Source organism: Mastacembelus armatus, chromosome 17 (assembly GCF_900324485.2).
Source record: "Mastacembelus armatus chromosome 17, fMasArm1.2, whole genome shotgun sequence".
Classification (NCBI taxonomy): Eukaryota; Metazoa; Chordata; class Actinopteri; order Synbranchiformes; family Mastacembelidae; genus Mastacembelus; species Mastacembelus armatus.
Genome location: NC_046649.1, coordinates 21,855,199 through 21,872,614, shown reverse-complemented (window position 1 = coordinate 21,872,614; position 17,416 = coordinate 21,855,199). Strand labels below are relative to the sequence as shown.

General features: G+C 42.1%; 1 protein-coding gene across 6 annotated transcripts in view; it reads left to right on the top strand.

The window, feature by feature from the left end:
• pard3ab (par-3 family cell polarity regulator alpha, b) overlaps positions 1 to 17,416 on the top strand; it is a 191,031-nt gene that overhangs the window by 81,940 nt on the left and 91,675 nt on the right. For 5 of the 6 annotated variants that reach the window (XM_026313171.1, XM_026313168.1, XM_026313170.1 and 2 more), the window contains exons 6-11: positions 5,594 to 5,685; positions 7,245 to 7,328; positions 11,521 to 11,646; positions 13,564 to 13,961; positions 16,441 to 16,580; positions 17,197 to 17,325. In XM_026313171.1, coding sequence (XP_026168956.1) covers positions 5,594 to 5,685; positions 7,245 to 7,328; positions 11,521 to 11,646; positions 13,564 to 13,961; positions 16,441 to 16,580; positions 17,197 to 17,325 — 969 coding nt within the window. The remainder of the gene's footprint in view (positions 1 to 5,593; positions 5,686 to 7,244; positions 7,329 to 11,520; positions 11,647 to 13,563; positions 13,962 to 16,440; positions 16,581 to 17,196; positions 17,326 to 17,416) is intronic. The other variant, XM_026313169.1, reaches the window with a different exon arrangement.

Here is a 17,416-nt window from a genome sequence, read left to right as displayed (position 1 = left end):
TAGGAACTAAGAAATGATCAATTAATCTACTGATTATCATGATGAGGAACGAAGGGAGACGTTTCTCACAGCCCGAGGTGATGTCTAATTTTGTCCACAGCCCAAAGATAATTGCTTTAATCTAGTTTACTCTGTGTAACAAGGAAAAGTATCAAATCCTCCTGTGTACAAGCTGGAAACATCAGCACCTTTCCATTATTGCTTTAAAAAAAAGACAGGAAATAGTTGCTGACTAATGTTCTGATGAACAACTAATGGATTAATGTAATGGCCGCTGCAGTTCTAACAGTGTACAGGATTATGCTGGTTCCGGTGAATAGAAAATACAGGTAAAAGCATTTAACTGCCCATCATCACTGAGATCACCAGGAGGCAGAAATTTACAAATGTACAGTGTGTTCCTCAATAACCTCTGAAACATGTCTTCAATTTCCATTCTTTCTTTTCACCCATTTTCTGTACCCTGTCCCTGGAAAAACTAAAGTAAGGGCCCCACAAACATATACTATCCTCCTCTCCTTGTGTAATGGCTCGCCCAGCAGCCAGGATGATATAAGCTCTGATAACGTCCCCCTGGCTAAATGAAACCTCGAGTTATTGACGATGCCGTCCACCCGTCTGGATCCCATTATCAAAGTGTCTTCAAAGGAGACTAATTGAATTAGCGTGGGGATCTGTAATTGAAAGCTCGCTTTTACTGATGCATTGTGGTCTTGCACGAAGCGGTGTCGCCATCCATCAAATGTGTCTCTCTCAAGACAGATTGGACTGGAATTGTGCACAGCAGTATCAACATTATCAGGGGCATCAGATTTGTTTGAAAGTCCCTTGCTATAATGTGGCTGTCATCTCGTATATGTTCTTTTCTCTTCCAAACTGTAAGTTTCATTTTGTAACGGTTCAGCTAAATGAATTGTTAAGTACAGATCCTCTTTTCCAGCTGGTATCAGCCTGCCATCCTGCACTAAGCGTCAGTGCAGCAGCATCTCTCACCTCAGTCATTGACCCAAGACGTGGAAGGTCATGTGCAGTGATGTTTGATCACAATGAGATGTGTCTGTGTACATTCAGGCGGACGGCAATAAACCTTCTGAGTGCCTGCAATAAATGTGGAAATCTGAAGATGGGCCTTCTGTGAAATGAGAGCTTCTGAAGCTGTGTGTGTGTGTGTGTGTGTGTGTGTCCAAAGAAATTGAACATATTCTTTTAGTTGCCACTTCCTGAGCAGGGCCACACACCTGACTCTCAAGCTATTTTTTTCTCTCCCTCTCTTATCTCATGGTATTTGTTTCCCATCTGTGCAGCTGGTAGCCATAGTCATCTCATGGTTTGTTGTTGTCAACATCAGTTTTAAAGTGTCTGGTCTGTTTGTTTTTTTTTAGATTTTCTCTTGTAGTTTGAGCTTCTCTAGACGCTGCTCTGTTTTCGTCCTTTCGGCAACACTAGCTATCAGTGCTAATGCTAATAAACTGGTTGTTACTGGACTTTCTATCTACTGAGGATTAATTTTTTTTCCCTAGGAGAGAAGTAAAAAAAAGGGGAAGCTTAGCACACCTGAACACCATCTCTCGGTTTCCCTCTCAGATCCAGATGGTTTGTAGCAGGTTACAGGTTAGAAGTTCAGGCTAATTTATAGTCTTTAGTCTGGTGTTTCTTCCAGTGGTGCACATATGGAGCTGGAGAGTTATCAGTGATGGTTAGCTATGTGTGTTAACGCATTTTTGTGTCTGTCAGCATTAAGTCGACACACACGTGCTGTGATTAATTATTTTTGGTGTGTGTGTGTGTGTGTGTTAGTGTAGATCAGTGGTTGGACACTGTTCAGCTCCTGATGCTGATTCTGTGTGGGCTGAGATGTTCAGTATCTGATACATGATGCTGCTTTGTGAACTTAAATAACTTCAGTCTGAAGATCAACAACCTCAGCACCTAATGATCAAAGCCTTGATGATGATTCATATTAAAATAGAGTTGGATTTTAAATTGTAACGCTCTCAAATGTTTGTGATTTGTTTGCCGTTCTTATGAATAAAGCTCCTCTCCATTGTGTCTGCGTCCACCTCAGCTTGTAAGTGACAGCGTGGTCAAAGTGGCACGAAAGAAGAATGAGGAGCACTTCATTAAAGTGCAGCATTACTCCAGTCTCTCTCTCACCCATACATTCACAGCAGGAGCAGACCACTTCATTTAGCCTGAGAGATAGAAAGGACAGGCCCCAATGGATTCTCCGATTAATCTTTAATGAGCCCCTGTGCCTGAAAACTGCCCGTCTGCCTCTCTTTCTCCACATCCAGGAAACAAACAATGACTCGGCTGGAAAACACGTCGGCCGCTCGTCCTTGTACCTGCCTGCCCGCCTGCCCGTCTGCCCGTCTGCCTGTCTGTCTGTCTGCCTGCCAGCCATTAACCCCCCAACTCAGCCCTGAAATATTAATGTGGCTATCTATCTCTCTGCTCGCCCAGCCCACTCCCAGCAACGGGAATGGGCGATTTCTTGATGGTGTGGTTGGAGGAGTGTGGCAATGCCTGTCTGAGTGTCTCCTGCTGGACTTTGTAGAGGGAAAGTTGTAAACAAGCTGACAGTAAAAGCTGATGGGTCCATCCATCAATCAAACTGCTCGAGTCAGCACAAGTTCTCGCTAATGTTTGTCTGGGTAGAAATCAGCTTTATTTTCCTGCAGTATCTCATCCTTCTCTCTTCTCTTCTCGTTCAGCACAGCCCATCTGAACGCAACCAGTCGACCAACAGTTTTTACAACATATTGTCTGCATTTTAACATTAATAAATCATCATCATACAGCCAGTGCTCTGTTTGTGCTATAGGTGCAGGGCCGGTTTCCAGTAAACGAACAAGACCAGCACCATCATGATATACCACTAACAGTCTCCACGTTTTTTTAAAGCCAGACTACTTTACAGCAACACAGGAACAGCCTGTCATCCCTCCAGTCAAAGGGACTTTAAACCTTCATGACAGCAGGTAGTGGAGAAAATGAGCAGCAGATTGAAAAATCACTTCCACCTGCTGTGGTTCAAACTTCATTCCTGACCTTGGTACTGTAACAGCGGTTTCTCACTGCAAGCTCCATTTGGTAGCTAGTCTGAGTCATATCACAGGGAACTCATCAGCAGAGTTGCCCTTTTGTAAATTGCACGTAGTCAACAATAGTTTTGTTGAGAACCTGTCTTGTTTTGAAGCTACCCTTTTTAAGCCAGCGTTTATGAGAAGTGTTAGAGTGCTCAGAAATCAAATGGAAATTTCCTCATGTAATCTCCATCTGCTGATGGACGATCATGTACCGTGACCAGCAGAACAGCTACTGGAAGAATAGTTTGGTTATTGATCTATTGTTGAAGAAGAAGCAACAGGGTGTGTATAAAATCAAAGCCACCGCATTAGATACTGGCATTTCATTCACTGGCCTACTGTAATTATATTGTCCCAGTATTGATTAGATAAATACAGTCCTTACTGTATAGATTTGATTTAGAAGTGTGGCATTTGCTTGCTTACTTCTTCATCCTTCTCATTTTTCCTTTCCTACTTGCACAGTGACACACACACACACACACACACACACACACATATTCTCTGTCTGACTTTAGAATATAATTGTCAGCTGCAGCCAGATTCCTCAGAGATGGTGCATATTAAAATAAAGATGTGAGATGTGTGCATGTGCTGTGATGAATGCCAATATCATTTACTCTTCCTCAGATAGATAGCGCAGAGCGACTCTTCTCTTTCTGATGTCCCCTGCCTCAGTTTTTCGTCTGGCGATAAATATTGAATAGTGTTTTCCTGAGGCTCTTTGACTTATTGTTTCTCTTTGTTGGACTTTCTATTTTTCTGTTCTTTGCATGTTTTATAATATGTGTGATCATGTCTGCTTTTCTGGCATTATTCATACAGTACCAGTCAAAAGTTTGGACATACTTTCCCATTGAATTGAGTGAAGGACGTGCAGCCGCAGTGCAGAACTGTTTCATATTCTTCTTCCCTGGGTGGTCTGCAGTCGTCTTTTGGTCATGGAGGAGGATTTTCACTATCAGTGTTTATAATATTATTATATATTATTGCCTCAAATGTCTTCTTTCTTGAATTGGACCATTAAAAAATGTCCCTTGTCAAATGCAAATCTATGAATATACATGTAGTAACATTTCCAGCCTTAAAGTCCTTAAACTTCAGTAAAAGTCTTACGTTTTACAGCTCTACAACTTGTACACACAAGTATCTACCTTGCGACTGGCAGAAAAAGCTGCCAGTCAGACTTGTTGTTTTCCTGTTTTCGCTGTGACACTTTGAGCTAGCAGGGGATGAGTCCTGAATTGAAAGCCAGCAGTCAGAAGTCCTTGCACAATGTTTCCACACACATGCACACACTCATACACTGCCCTGTAGCTGTACGTCCTCCAGGCACCCAAAGTGTCATGGCAACCGTGCGGCAACCACGGTAACCGCAGGCTCATTTTCATACTGATGAGGCGGCCAGTTGCCGGGGAGGCCTGCGCCGCTCGCTCGTCTCTCCTCTCCAGTGTCGCCCTGAAATTTTAATGACCTTCTTTCTGTGCTTCTCATTTTTCTGCTTCTTGCTCTCAGGGCCCTGTCTCTGTGCAAGTGTGTGTTTTTGTGTACACGTTGTGTCCTCTTCAGCGTTCAGACACACACCGAGTGTCCAGAGTTAATACAAAAAGAGAACAAAGGCAGGCGATGTAATTTTGAAGACTGTGTGAAGGGCATGTATTTTTACACCTGTGGAAGACCTCCTCCGCTCTGCTCCGCGTGGCTTCGTCAGGTCAGCAGCTTTCTGTTTAGCTGGTGAATGGTACATGCATATATAAAAAAAAAAGGTTTGTGTCTGCAATTAGGAAGGAGTCGAGATAGTAGGCAGGAAGTCTTAAGCCAGCATCAGACAACACCTTCCCAAAATGGCTTGATCCAACACGTGTGGAGCATTTACAGGAATCAGTTCTGGGGACAACAGGGTCTTTTTATGCTGCATAAACTCTCACAGTGGAAATCAACCTGCAATCTGACGTCTACCGGGCCTCGATGGAAAAACTCTCTGTATAACATCTCTGACTTTCTCTGTGTGACTACACTTATTATGTTGACCTTCCTGCTCCTTGAAATTCCGTCTCCAAAATCTTCCACAGGATCTTCACAGTTGCATGACATGCAGGATGTGATAAAATACAAGCCGACTCGTCAGCCTTCAACACTGACATGACAAATATTGTGTAGTCTGATCTCAGTATTATTGTTTTTTTTTTTTTTTTATAGTGACCTTTTTGTAGTGGCAAGAAAAAGTAGCTTATATTTTGTCATCAGCATGCAGTCATGGTTGTCTGATGCTCATATGATTTGCTGTCGTTGAGTCTTTGGTAGCAGCAGTCATCTAGGTCAGATTTGTCATGTGACAGGAGCATAGCAAGTTCATTTGTGTTGTGTGTGTTGTTTTTCCAGTGGTGTAATGTTTTTTTAATGTGTGAGAGATGAGGATATGCAGCAAAGGTCATCAATACTGCTCACTGATGCCTTCTCACCCTGTTTTTTTTGTTTTTTTTTTCGTGCCTGTTTGTTTCTAGGAAGAAGAGGCAAGAGAAGAAGAAAATGGCAGAATTGAGCCAGTCGGCCGAGCAGACTCCTGTATGGACCACACCCCTGTGAAATCACTAGAGTAAGTCTGTCTGTCATGGATCAGCTTCCCCAAAAAGCATGAAAATCAATCACCTACTAACTCTGGTGTGACTGGTGTTCACAGTCCTGAATGTTTAACGAGGCTGATTTCTAAATGTCAGATCCACCATTTGGAGAAAATGACTCTGATTCTCTCAGAGCGACACTAGAGTTTAAGTTTAAGCGGCCGACGTGTTTCCCCAAATGAAAAGTCTGTGTTGATACACTCGTTTCCTCTTTCTTGGGGTAGTTTTAACAAATTCCCAGTGACCATCTCAGGGAGCACAATTATTACCAATAGGAAGGATTTTCAAAGCTATGAGAAATAATCTTTGATTTGTTTAAAACCAATATTCCCTTTTAAAACGGGCCTGGGTAAATCGGATTGTTCCTTGCTTTCCCCACAAAATAAGCATTTAAACGGTACAGCAGCAGGTTCTGTATTGTAATCCAGGTTTGTTTGTAGAAAATCTCATTTCAGCCCTGCATCCTGATTTACATAATTCTCTTTTGTGGGAGCAAAATGATCCTCGTCTCGCCATCAGAGCTCTCCCACGCACTCACCCATCCAGCTCCTGTTATTAACAACTGTGTTTTGTTTTGCTATTTTGCTCTGTTGCATGCCTCCAGTTTAATATGCAGGTATGGTATTGTTATTATTCCTGTGATTTTCTAGAGACTCTGGCTTCTCCCACCTCTTAGTTGTCAACAAGGGGCCCATTTTCCCTGAGCTAATTATGGTCATTGTTTCAAAGCTGTGAGTCGATTAGATTTGGCATCTTGTAAAATGTGCCTGGCTGTAGATATTTTACAGCCAAAAGGACTAACAGGTGATGAACGCTGCCTTAGAAAAGCAAATAGCTGTAACTGTGTTTTGTGATGTTAAAGGGTCAAAGGATCACATCTACAAAATTCATCCCTATACAAATGAAATGAAAAGAAAATGATTTTCAGCCTAGGGCTTCATCACAATTACATCTGTCTGGGTAGAAGATGCAGTTTCAGCTGCACTGCTGAAACACAACAAAAGGGGAGAAAATAATAGAAAAAGGGTTTTGAACAATGTAGCAGCTGAATTTCACAAGGCAAAGTCACAGAACTGGATTTTTTCCCCCAAATGGGAGTAAAGGATATTTGATGTATTGACTTGAGGTTTGTGGTGGTTTTCATCTACGAATGCTATAAGTAAAAGACCCCAAAGACCCTTTAAAAATGTGCCAATTACAAAGACAGATTCACATATGGTGTCAACTAGGATTCTGTTTTATTTCATATGCGTAAATTAGCCTCTGTGAGCCTTCAGTCCTTCTTAGTGTACCTTATGTGTGCCTGGTTTATTTGGACTTCTCTGTTTTATTGTCTTTTTGTTTGTTACCTCCAGCACCTTTTTGCTTTCTATTTTATTTATTTATCTACACTGTTCTGTTGTTGTTGTTGTCGTCATCACCCTGTTTCTCTTGTCATCTTATTTCCTGTTTTTGCCCACATGGTGTCACCTCTCTCCTCTCCACTCCCTCACCTACCCAATGTCTCCATCTTCCGTCCGTCGCCGTCTCCCAGAGACATAGTCAGACTGGTGGAGGTGTCAAACGACGGCGGGCCCCTGGGAATCCACGTGGTGCCTTTCAGTGGCAGGGACCGCAGGTAAAAATATATCCAGAGCAGAACCACATTGCTGTTCAAGCAGGCTAGAAGAGAGGAAAGGAGAAGAAGAGGCAAATATGGTGCCTGCAGGGCCGTGAACTAGAAACATCACGAATGGTTAAAATGTGTCTCACATTGGATGTAAACACTAATAAAATATATGAAACAGCTACTTTTCTACATAGATTTATGGCGTGCAGTAAATAAAATGAAAAGCACAAAAGGTTTAGAAGAATTTCTCTTGTCTTTCTGCCTACTTAATCCACAGTTGCTCACTTTAACTAGCTGTGTTTCATTTTTCCCTTTAGTTTCATTGGAAAGCCAAAGTGGTACACCTGACAGCTTTTAGATTTTTAAAAAGAAGAAAATTACCCACTTACCCCCTTTAGCTGCTTCGTTGTCAGCCACATTGTCGACTTTATAAAAGTGAATGCATTTGAATTTAATTTGGTTTCTGATAAAAATGTCTTCGATTGTGTTGATTTAAGTTCTAAAGGAAAAAAAACCCTGCAAGGAGTCGTGCTACATCACCTGCGACACATACACACATGCATATACTGGGCATTATTCTTGTGCAGTCACTTCATCACTCACACAAAGCCAGTGCCATGCACATCGTCAGCATCATGAAGCAATTTGCTGCTTTACTGTGATCAATCATACTTGTTTAGGGTTTGCAGGTGACTGTCATATTTCTCCATGGCTGCTGTCACATCAGCTTTACTTAATTCAAAGGATACACTGAGCAGTGTACGCGACACACACAAGCACACATACGCCACTCACACATACACAGCTGCAACAGAGCTGAGATGGAATTAGAGGAATTTCACATCTGGTTTGAATATACCCAGAGAGGCAGTTTTTGGAGGCTGCAATCAGTCATAAAGTCATAAAAACCTCAATAGACCTTTGAGTATGTAACACTGTGTTCAAACCTGACATTTATTTCTTATTGTTCAACTAAAATGTAAGTGTTTAAAGCTAGTCTAAGGTCTCATGCTTATATATATATATATATATATATATATATATATATATATATATATATATATATATACATATACATATATATACAGTGGGTACGGAAAGTATTCAGACCCCTTTAAATTTTTCACTCTTTGTGTCATTGCAGCCATTTGCCAAAATCAAAAAAGTTCATTTGATTTCTCATTAATGTACACTCAGCACCCCATCTTGACAGAAAAAAACAGAAATGTAGAAATTTTTGCAAATTTATTAAAAAAGAAAAACTGAAATATCACATGGTCATAAGTATTCAGACCCTTTGCAGTGACACTCATATTTAACTCACATGCTGTCCATTTCTTCTGATCCTCCTTGAAATGGTTCTGCTCCTTCATTGGAGTCCAGCTGTGTTTAATTAAACTGATTGGACTTGATTAGGAAAGGCACACACCTGTCTATATAAGACCTTACAGCTCACAGTGCATGCCAGAGCAAATGAGAATCATGAGGTCGAAGGAACTGCCCAAGGAGCTCAGAGACAGAACTGTGGCAAGGCACAGATCTGGCCAAGGTTACAAAAGAATTTCTGCAGGACTCAAGGTTCCTAAGAGCACAGTGGCCTCCATAATCCTCAAATGGAAAAAGTCTGGGACGACCAGAACTCTTCCTAGACCTGGCTGTCCAGCCAAACTGAGCAATCGTGGGAGGGGAGCCTTGGTGAGAGAGGTAAAGAAGAACCCAAAGATCACTGTGGCTGAGCTCCAGAGATGCAGTAGGGAGATGGGAGAAAGTTCCACAAAGTCAACTATCACTGCAGCCCTCCATCAGTCGGGGCTTTATGGCACAGTGGCCCGACGGAAGCCTCTCCTCAGTGCAAGACACATGAAAGCCTGCATAGAGTTTGCCAAAAAACACATGAGGACTCCCAGACTATGAGAAATAAGATTCTCTGGTCTGATGAGACCAAGATTGAACTTTTTGGCGTTAATTCTAAGCGGTATGTGTGGAGAAAACCAGGCACTGCTCATCACCTGCCCAATACAATCCCTACTGTGAAACATGGTGGTGGGAGCATCATGTTGTGGGGGTGTTTTTCAGCTGCAGGGACAGGACGACTGGTTGCAATTGAAGGAAAGATGAATGTGGCCAAGTACAGAGATATCCTGGAAGAAAACCTATTCCAGAGTGCTCAGGACCTCAGACTGGGCCGAAGGTTCACCTTTCAACAGGACAATGACCCTAAGCACACAGCTAAAATAACAAAGCAGTGGCTTCGGAACAACTCTGTGACCGTTCTTGACTGGCCCAGCCAGAGCCCTGACCTAAACCCAATTGAGCATCTCTGGAGAGACCTGAAAATGGCTGTCCACCAACGTTCACCATCCAACCTGACAGAACTGGAGAGGATCTGCAAGGAAGAATGGCAGAGGATCCCCAAATCCAGGTGTGAAAAACTTGTTGCATCATTCCCAAGAAGACTCATGGCTGTACTAGCTCAAAAGGGTGCTTCTACTCAATACTGAGCACAGGGTCTGAATACTTATGACCATGTGATATTTCAGTTTTTCTTTTTTAGTAAATTTGCAAAAATTTCTACATTTCTGTTTGTTTCTGTCAAGATGGGGTGCTGAGTGTACATTAATGAGAAATAAAAGGAACTTTTTTGATTATGGCAAATGGCTGCAATGACACAAAGAGTGAAAAATGTAAAGGGGTCTGAATACTTTCCGTACCCACTGTATGTATGTATATGTACACACTTATATACTGGATGCAGCCCAGTCCCACAAACTTTGTTCATCTATGACATTTCCCCTCACTCACAAATACGATAAAAGACTACAAAACTCACCGTCGCACTTTATTGAAAATCAAGATCATATTACTTTTCCTTACTGCCCGACTTAATCAACCTAAAAGCACATTTATAAGGCACCATTCTTTTATTGGGGAAATGTCAGGGTGGGTGTTATCCCAAGATTAAGATGCCAGACTTTCATCTGAGAAATAGCCCTTCCACAGTAAATCGCATTGTGTTTCACTTAAATTCAATCACTGGAATAGTGTCTGAACTTTTTCAGCTCCTGAACTTTTTCACCCTCTCTGTAATCACATTCCCATTCATGCTGAATTAGAAGCCTTAGGTGAGGGCGAGTATTAAACCCTAAAATCAGCCCAAATTTAGCTAAGCGACACCTCAGAAGAAGCCTCAATACACACGGACACAAACTATAGACCAAAGAAGACTCGATTAGGTTTGCGGCGTCTTTCCTACCCGCAGCTGATTTTTTTCTTCTTCAGACTCAGGTCTATAATCCACAAAGCGACCCCTTTCAGGTGAAAGTAGCCTCTCGCTGTGCCTGTACACGAAGGCATAAGCCAGTTTGCCACACTGGATTACAGGGCGACAACCGATGCAGCTCAGCAGGTTGAAGTGCTGTGCTGTGGTAGACTCGCCTCTCTCCAACCCACCTGCTATCAGAGTTTAATGGTGCTGTTTTGTGTGAGTCTCTGAAAGCATGTTGTTTATTTTTCGCTTAGACAGGACACAGGAGTCCTAGGGGTTAGAAAATTAACACCTGCAAAAACACCGACCCTGACAGAACATGAGTTGGTGAATGTGTTGATTGCCTCTGAATAGATGCCGCCCACACGGAGCCTCTGTAGCATCCTGATGTGATGTGACTGCTTTCTCCCTTAAACCTCAATGGTACACTGATGATGCAAATGACAGGACCACAATGTACACTCTTTAAGTACCACATGATAACGCACAGGCAGCAATTAGGCTTTTTTTATTTTTTTTATTATTATTATCTAAAAGTGCTTTTCATTAACAAGGCAGCAATTTATTACAAACGGCAAAAATATAAAATATTTATTCCCTTGACTCTAAATAGGAATAAGCTGATATAGATAATTGATGGATGCATGGCTAAAATATTTATAGGGTAAATAATTCAAAACTGCAGAACATTATAACATTTGATATCAAGCATTCAGCGGCAAAAGCAATGATTTTATCTTCCTCAAAGATGCAAAGGCGCTTTGAATCCTTGAGGTGAGCCACTAGTGTAAGTGCGTTCAGATAAAGTTACCATGATTTTAATTCCAGCTGAGTGCACTCTCCATCTCAGCCCTGTCCAGGCTGCAGAAAAGCAGTCGCACTGAATCCACGGACGTCATTGTGAATCTTGTTGACATGGACTTTTGAACATTTCAGGACTCTTGGCTTGTTGGTCAAGCGTTTGGAGAAGGGAGGGAAGGCTGAGCAGGAAGGCCTCTTCCAGGAGAATGACTGTATTGTCCGTATCAATAACGGAGACCTGCGAAACATCCGCTTTGAACAGTAAGACAGAAACTCGCAGGAGCCACTGCTGAGCTCCGGCGCTCACTGACCTTCCTTTGTTATTTGATACCTGGACCTTTGCTTCTTCCATCTTCTTATACCTACAGTCCTAAAACCTTCTTTTTGCTGTTCTTCTCTCCCCTTGTGCCTTTTCTACCCTCCTCTGTGCACCCCTGCCAGTGCACATGGCTCCTCTGCTGCCTGTCACTGTGCTAAGCTAACCATTCCCCATCTAATTCCTGTAGGTCATAACCTCAGTCACTGAAGCAGTCCCTGCAATTCTCCCAGCTTTTATTCCCTTGTGTTTCGGTTACAGCTACAATGGACTCCTACCTTTTAACACTTTCTCTTCCCTTCCACTGGAGGGAATGAGAATAAAGCTTCTGATATTCACAGTCTGTGCTTTTCAGTGCTTCCTAGCCAAACCATCCTGCTAACTCCCCTGCCTCTTTTGCAGATCCTGTGTGACGCATGCATAGCTTGATGTTGTACAAATAATAGTGCATGTAATTTCAGAAATGTAGTGATGCATACATGTGTTTTCATCAGATGTTTTTCTGGCAGCATAGTTGTATAATATACATGTATGTATCCAACTGCAGTGTACTATTCACAGGTGATATACATTATGCGAGACCATTTTCATGCAAAGTACCACCCACACATGACCACATACAGATGCATAATGATGATGCATTACTGTGGTCCCGTGGGACTTAACAGTTCCTAGAAATGAACTGCCCCAGGCTGATACCTGGAAAAAACAAAGAAAATATAATTTTCCATTTACCTCTCGTAATATCTGGCCATGTAGATAATTTGATTTTGGCTTTATTTGCTGAGGCTTTGAGATATGCCTCGTCGTATTTTTTGCAACCCTTGTACTAAATGAATTTCAGTTCAAGAGAAGTATCCAGAAGTTTTGTTCCTGTACTGTAAACAATACAAAGAACATGCTGTCAGGACTGTTTCACCAGTTAGCTCCAGTGTATTGGAGCAGAGGCTCAAATCTCTGTAATTACACCAAAACTGGGAGAGATTCTATCATTTGGGAGACTCAACCCTTAAATTTCAGCCAGGTTATCGTGTCCAAACCAGAGCTGCTGTGGGATTCATAAGTAAAACAACACATAGGATTTTTACAAGCATATTAACAGTTGCTTTTGTTTAACAGTATTCTTATAAGCTAGCAGATTACGTCTCATCTGTCACTTGATCCAGCCTGAAGTCGTAAAGATGCCAAGACAAGTCCATCCTCAGGGAGGGTTATTAGTGGCTGGGAAAAAAAGAGTCTGGAATTTCACTGCAGAAATCTCTGTGGTCTGTTGTCATTCAAGTCATAAGGGGAGCGATAGAAATATTGGGGCTCTGGCATTTTCCCAAACGTCCGTTCAGCTGTTGGGGGGCCAGGGGAGAGCCATACCGCAATCTACTTTATTAAAACAGGTGGTGCTAACAAGGCTCCGCTGTTACAGGGTGCTGACAGCTAACATAAGTTTGTATTCACACCTTCTGTACATGAGCTCACACCGAAGGGAATTTAAAAGGGGACTTTCTACAAACCGTTCATCGGATGGAGGTCTCGTTCATCTAGAGCCAAATGAGGAGACTGTGTGATGAAGTTGTTGGGGAGGGTTCAGTCTCTTTTTAGAGCTGCTCACACTAGGAATAAGTATTAATTAACATGTCAGAATGTTCAGGTGGGCGAAGATGGATTTTATATATATATATATATATATATGTGGTGTGTATGTAGAGGAGAGAATCAGTAGATGAACTGCTGCAGATAAGTATGAATTTCTATGATTAAGAATGGCTGAGAAAAATATTTATGGCTGAAATCAATGAACTATTAAACTCTGTCACCACCACTTTAAAATCTCTCCCTTCATGTTTTTCCTGCCATTCCTTCTCCAGAGCCCAGAACATGTTCCGTCAGGCCATGCGCTCGCCAGTCATCATGTTCCACGTGGTGCCGTCGACCATGAAGGTCCACTATGAGCAGCTGTCTCAAGCCGAGAGGAACCCAGCATACACCTCGGGACGTTTCAGCCCCGACTCCTTGACCGGCAGCACAGTGTCCGGCATGGACCAAACCCCACAGAGGGTGTCACGACACGGTGCCCAGACGCACCTTCATTCGCAAACTCATGCAGACGCAACCGATGGCTACACCCCTCTGACCCACCCCGCAGTTACGGCAGCCAAGCCGCCTACAGGTCACACCCATTCACCTCAGAGGGGGCTGAGCTCCGCCTCAACTGGAGGATATACCAAGAAAGTTGGGAGGAGGTTGAACATCCAACTAAAGAAAGGTGAGGTGAAGAAAAGTCACTGCAAAACTCTCAGAAAGCGTTCCTCATGTAAATTCATGTTTTCAGTGGAACACAGACAAAAAGCACTGAACACAGTTTTATGAGCAGAATACCTGATTTGAAATAGCTACGTCTTTGACGAGGAGCATGGGGCACAGCTGCATTGTTCAGCCAGCGAGATCAGGAAAACATAATTATGCAAAATTACATTATTTTAATCATTATCAGTCACCCTCGCTGTGTGATGCACTTCAGTAAACCTCACCGTTTGAATGGAGCAATAACAATAAGGAGATTCTGACAAGGGTTTGAAACTTTTACCGTTGGAAAAGTTCTTTATTGTTATTGTGAAAAAACAATGGAGTCTCAGTACTTACATGATCTATTACATCATTTTGTTTTCATCTTATTCTTCCCACAGGGTCTGTAAAAGTCCCCCTTCATGTTTTGCATTCTTCTGGCTTTCAGATATGAAACGGATGCTTTTGTATTTTCATAGCCTTTGTATTCCAACTGAATAAACAAGCAATTTCCCCATTCACATCAAAACGAGCATAGGAACAGTTTGTTGGGAAATGGCGCAAACACAGAAGCATGAAAATCTGAACAAAAACGTAAAATGCGTAAAAACGTCCAGAGTATATATTTTGATTGACAGGTGGCACAGGTGGTGCTAACGTCTGCCAACAGGATACCAGGTGTTGGCAGCAGGACTCAGGGCCAGGGAAGTTGTTGCTAAGCAGCCACTGGTCCCTGCTTGCTGTCAAATGCCACAGCAAAGAGTCTGAAATGGCTGCACCATATGCCCATTGAAGTTTTCCCCAAAATCTGCTCTCTCTCTCATGGGGCTAGAATCAATCCAGAACGTTAAACATCAAAAAAAACATCCAGATGTTTTTATTTGTTTGTTTATTTATTTTGCATATTCCAGCTGATAGCAGATTCCACTTGTTCCTTTGTTATTGTCTCTCTTTCTGTTTTCTTTTACTTTCTACTCCTCCTACTTCTTTCCTTGGTCATAAAATCCAGAAAGAAGCCCTGTATTTGGTACGATATGCCAGGAGAGCTGTTACAGTATGTTGTCACTCAAAGATGTCATCTTTTCTCATACAACCTTTTGTTTGCTGTTGTTGGAGCAGACACTTCGGGGGGATTAACAGTGATTCCCGAGAGGCAGTTTGGCTCATCTGTTTGTTTTCAGAACCAACTTAAGCCCACAGCTTTGAACACAGATTAAGCCTCACATACTGTTTATGTGCTTGAATCACACACCAGCCTCCTCGCAAATCCCAGGGAGTATCGAAATCAATCAAAGAAACCCATTCTGCACAGGAAATTGCTTAGGTATGTCTTAATCAAGCTAATGGGAGTTTTAAAGACCCTCCTCCCCGTTTAAAGCCAGGAACACTACAGGCATTTACCGGTGACTATAATACCACACCTCATCTGCCTGTGGGAAGTTGATTGGCTCATCAATGTAGGGGATTAAGTAGAGGATGTGAAACAGAATAGCTAAGCACTCTGTTATTCTTTGCATCAGCTCAGTCAGACAGGTTGTGAGGATTAGGGGCAGTTCTCTGATACAGCACGGATGCTCATTATTGTTCTTCTTATTAACTTTGTGTTACAGTCTTAGACACTGTCATTTGGAGCAGAATGTTCACTAAGCTCTTTTAAAAAAAAAAAAACCTACATGTAGTTACTTGATCAGAACAAGTCAGACTGTGGGATGTGGTTCTCATGGAGGGAGGACAGATTTGGACATGCTGGAATCAAACAGTGACACCTCTAGTTGTCTCTTCCATAACCACAACAATGTAATAAGTTCTTACTGCAGGGTTTTTTTCTGTTTTGGGCCAAAGGCTGAACTTCATTTTGCATGTACTTATTATATAGTACAACTTTAAAGACTTTAAAAGGAAATGGCTGCCTTGTCCTGCAACATATCCCCCTTTAATCTTTTACTATAAACCTTCTTGAGCTTTCTGTTGACACTGTGCAGGATTTCTCTTCATTTCCTGTGTGTTCGTTGATGGAGTTAAATTGTCAGGATCCCTGTTATCATCCTCTCTTACTGAGTTGCAGACAAAACCTGCAAAAGTACACAAGCAAAATCCCATTTACCTACATAAACATAGGTAATAAGCCCAAAGAGCTTGTAAACATGTAAAGTGTGCACAAAAAGTCTAAATACATGGTGGTAAAAAATGGTCTGAAAGTAAATAACTGTTTATTCCTGAACATCAACTCTTTACTCCAGTTCATTTCACTGTAGTGTCTAAGCGTGTTGCCTGCCTAAACCCTCACCCATTATTGCCTACACTTACATCAGACATGGCAGAACCATGGCAGCTGAATATAAACGTATTCACAGTAGCTTCAGCTCCAGAGGTGTTCAGGGGGGGGGGCCTCTGCTTGTGCCTCAAGAAAAAACTAGATTCCATCCTAAGACCTTCTCTCCCCTCTTCTCATCCTGCAGGTCCTGAGGGACTTGGCTTCAGTATAACATCACGGGACGTTCCCATCGGGGGTTCAGCTCCCATCTATGTCAAGAATATTCTGCCGCGGGGAGCTGCCATTCAAGATGGCCGCCTGAAGGCAGGAGACAGGTTGCTAGAGGTGAGAAAATGTGACGGTGCAGTGATAATTATCTCATGTCGTCTGCGATCATTGCATTGTGTCATCTGGATTACAGACCTCCACCGTGTAATACTTATAGTTTTGTCGCAGTATTAGAGGAAGCATGTGTTATGTAGGATTAAGACCCTACAAACACTAATACTTTAAATCCATCCATCAAAAAAAAAAAAAAAAGTACCTGTCATCTGTTGAATTTCAAGTGTAACTAATTAATGTCAGGTGAGTGTTTTAAATGGAAATCGAGCACCCTGGAACGAAATCAAAGAACATGGTTTCATACTCTATCTTGTGCAGCAAGAATGGAATAAGCTCCTGCTATCCTGAATTTGCATAAAGGATTACACTGTGCAGTGTTGAATCTGTTGGATTATGGCACAGAATCTTGAATCCTTTATCCACATTTATTTTTTTTCTCACTCTGAACTTTTTTTTTAGGAATTAATGGTGAAATAACTAGTTCATCTACAATATTCAGCAATTAAATTAAAATGAATAAACATAAACAATATTTTAGCTTGGGTTAATAAATTAGACAGATATAAGTCCACACAATCTCTTAGGAACTGCTCTAAACTCAGTTACATCTCCTGTTCAGGTGAATGGAGTTGACCTGAATGGGCGGACTCAAGAGGAGGTGGTGTCTCTGCTCCGGGCTACACCTATGGGTGGGGCCGTAGGGCTGCTGGTCCTACGCCAGGAAGACGCCTTCCTTCCTCGAGAAGCGGTACGTTTGTCACCCTCCACTTCCCTTGATACGTTCCTTTGATTCCTCATCCTGTCAACATATAATGCATTTCACATCATGACATATATAC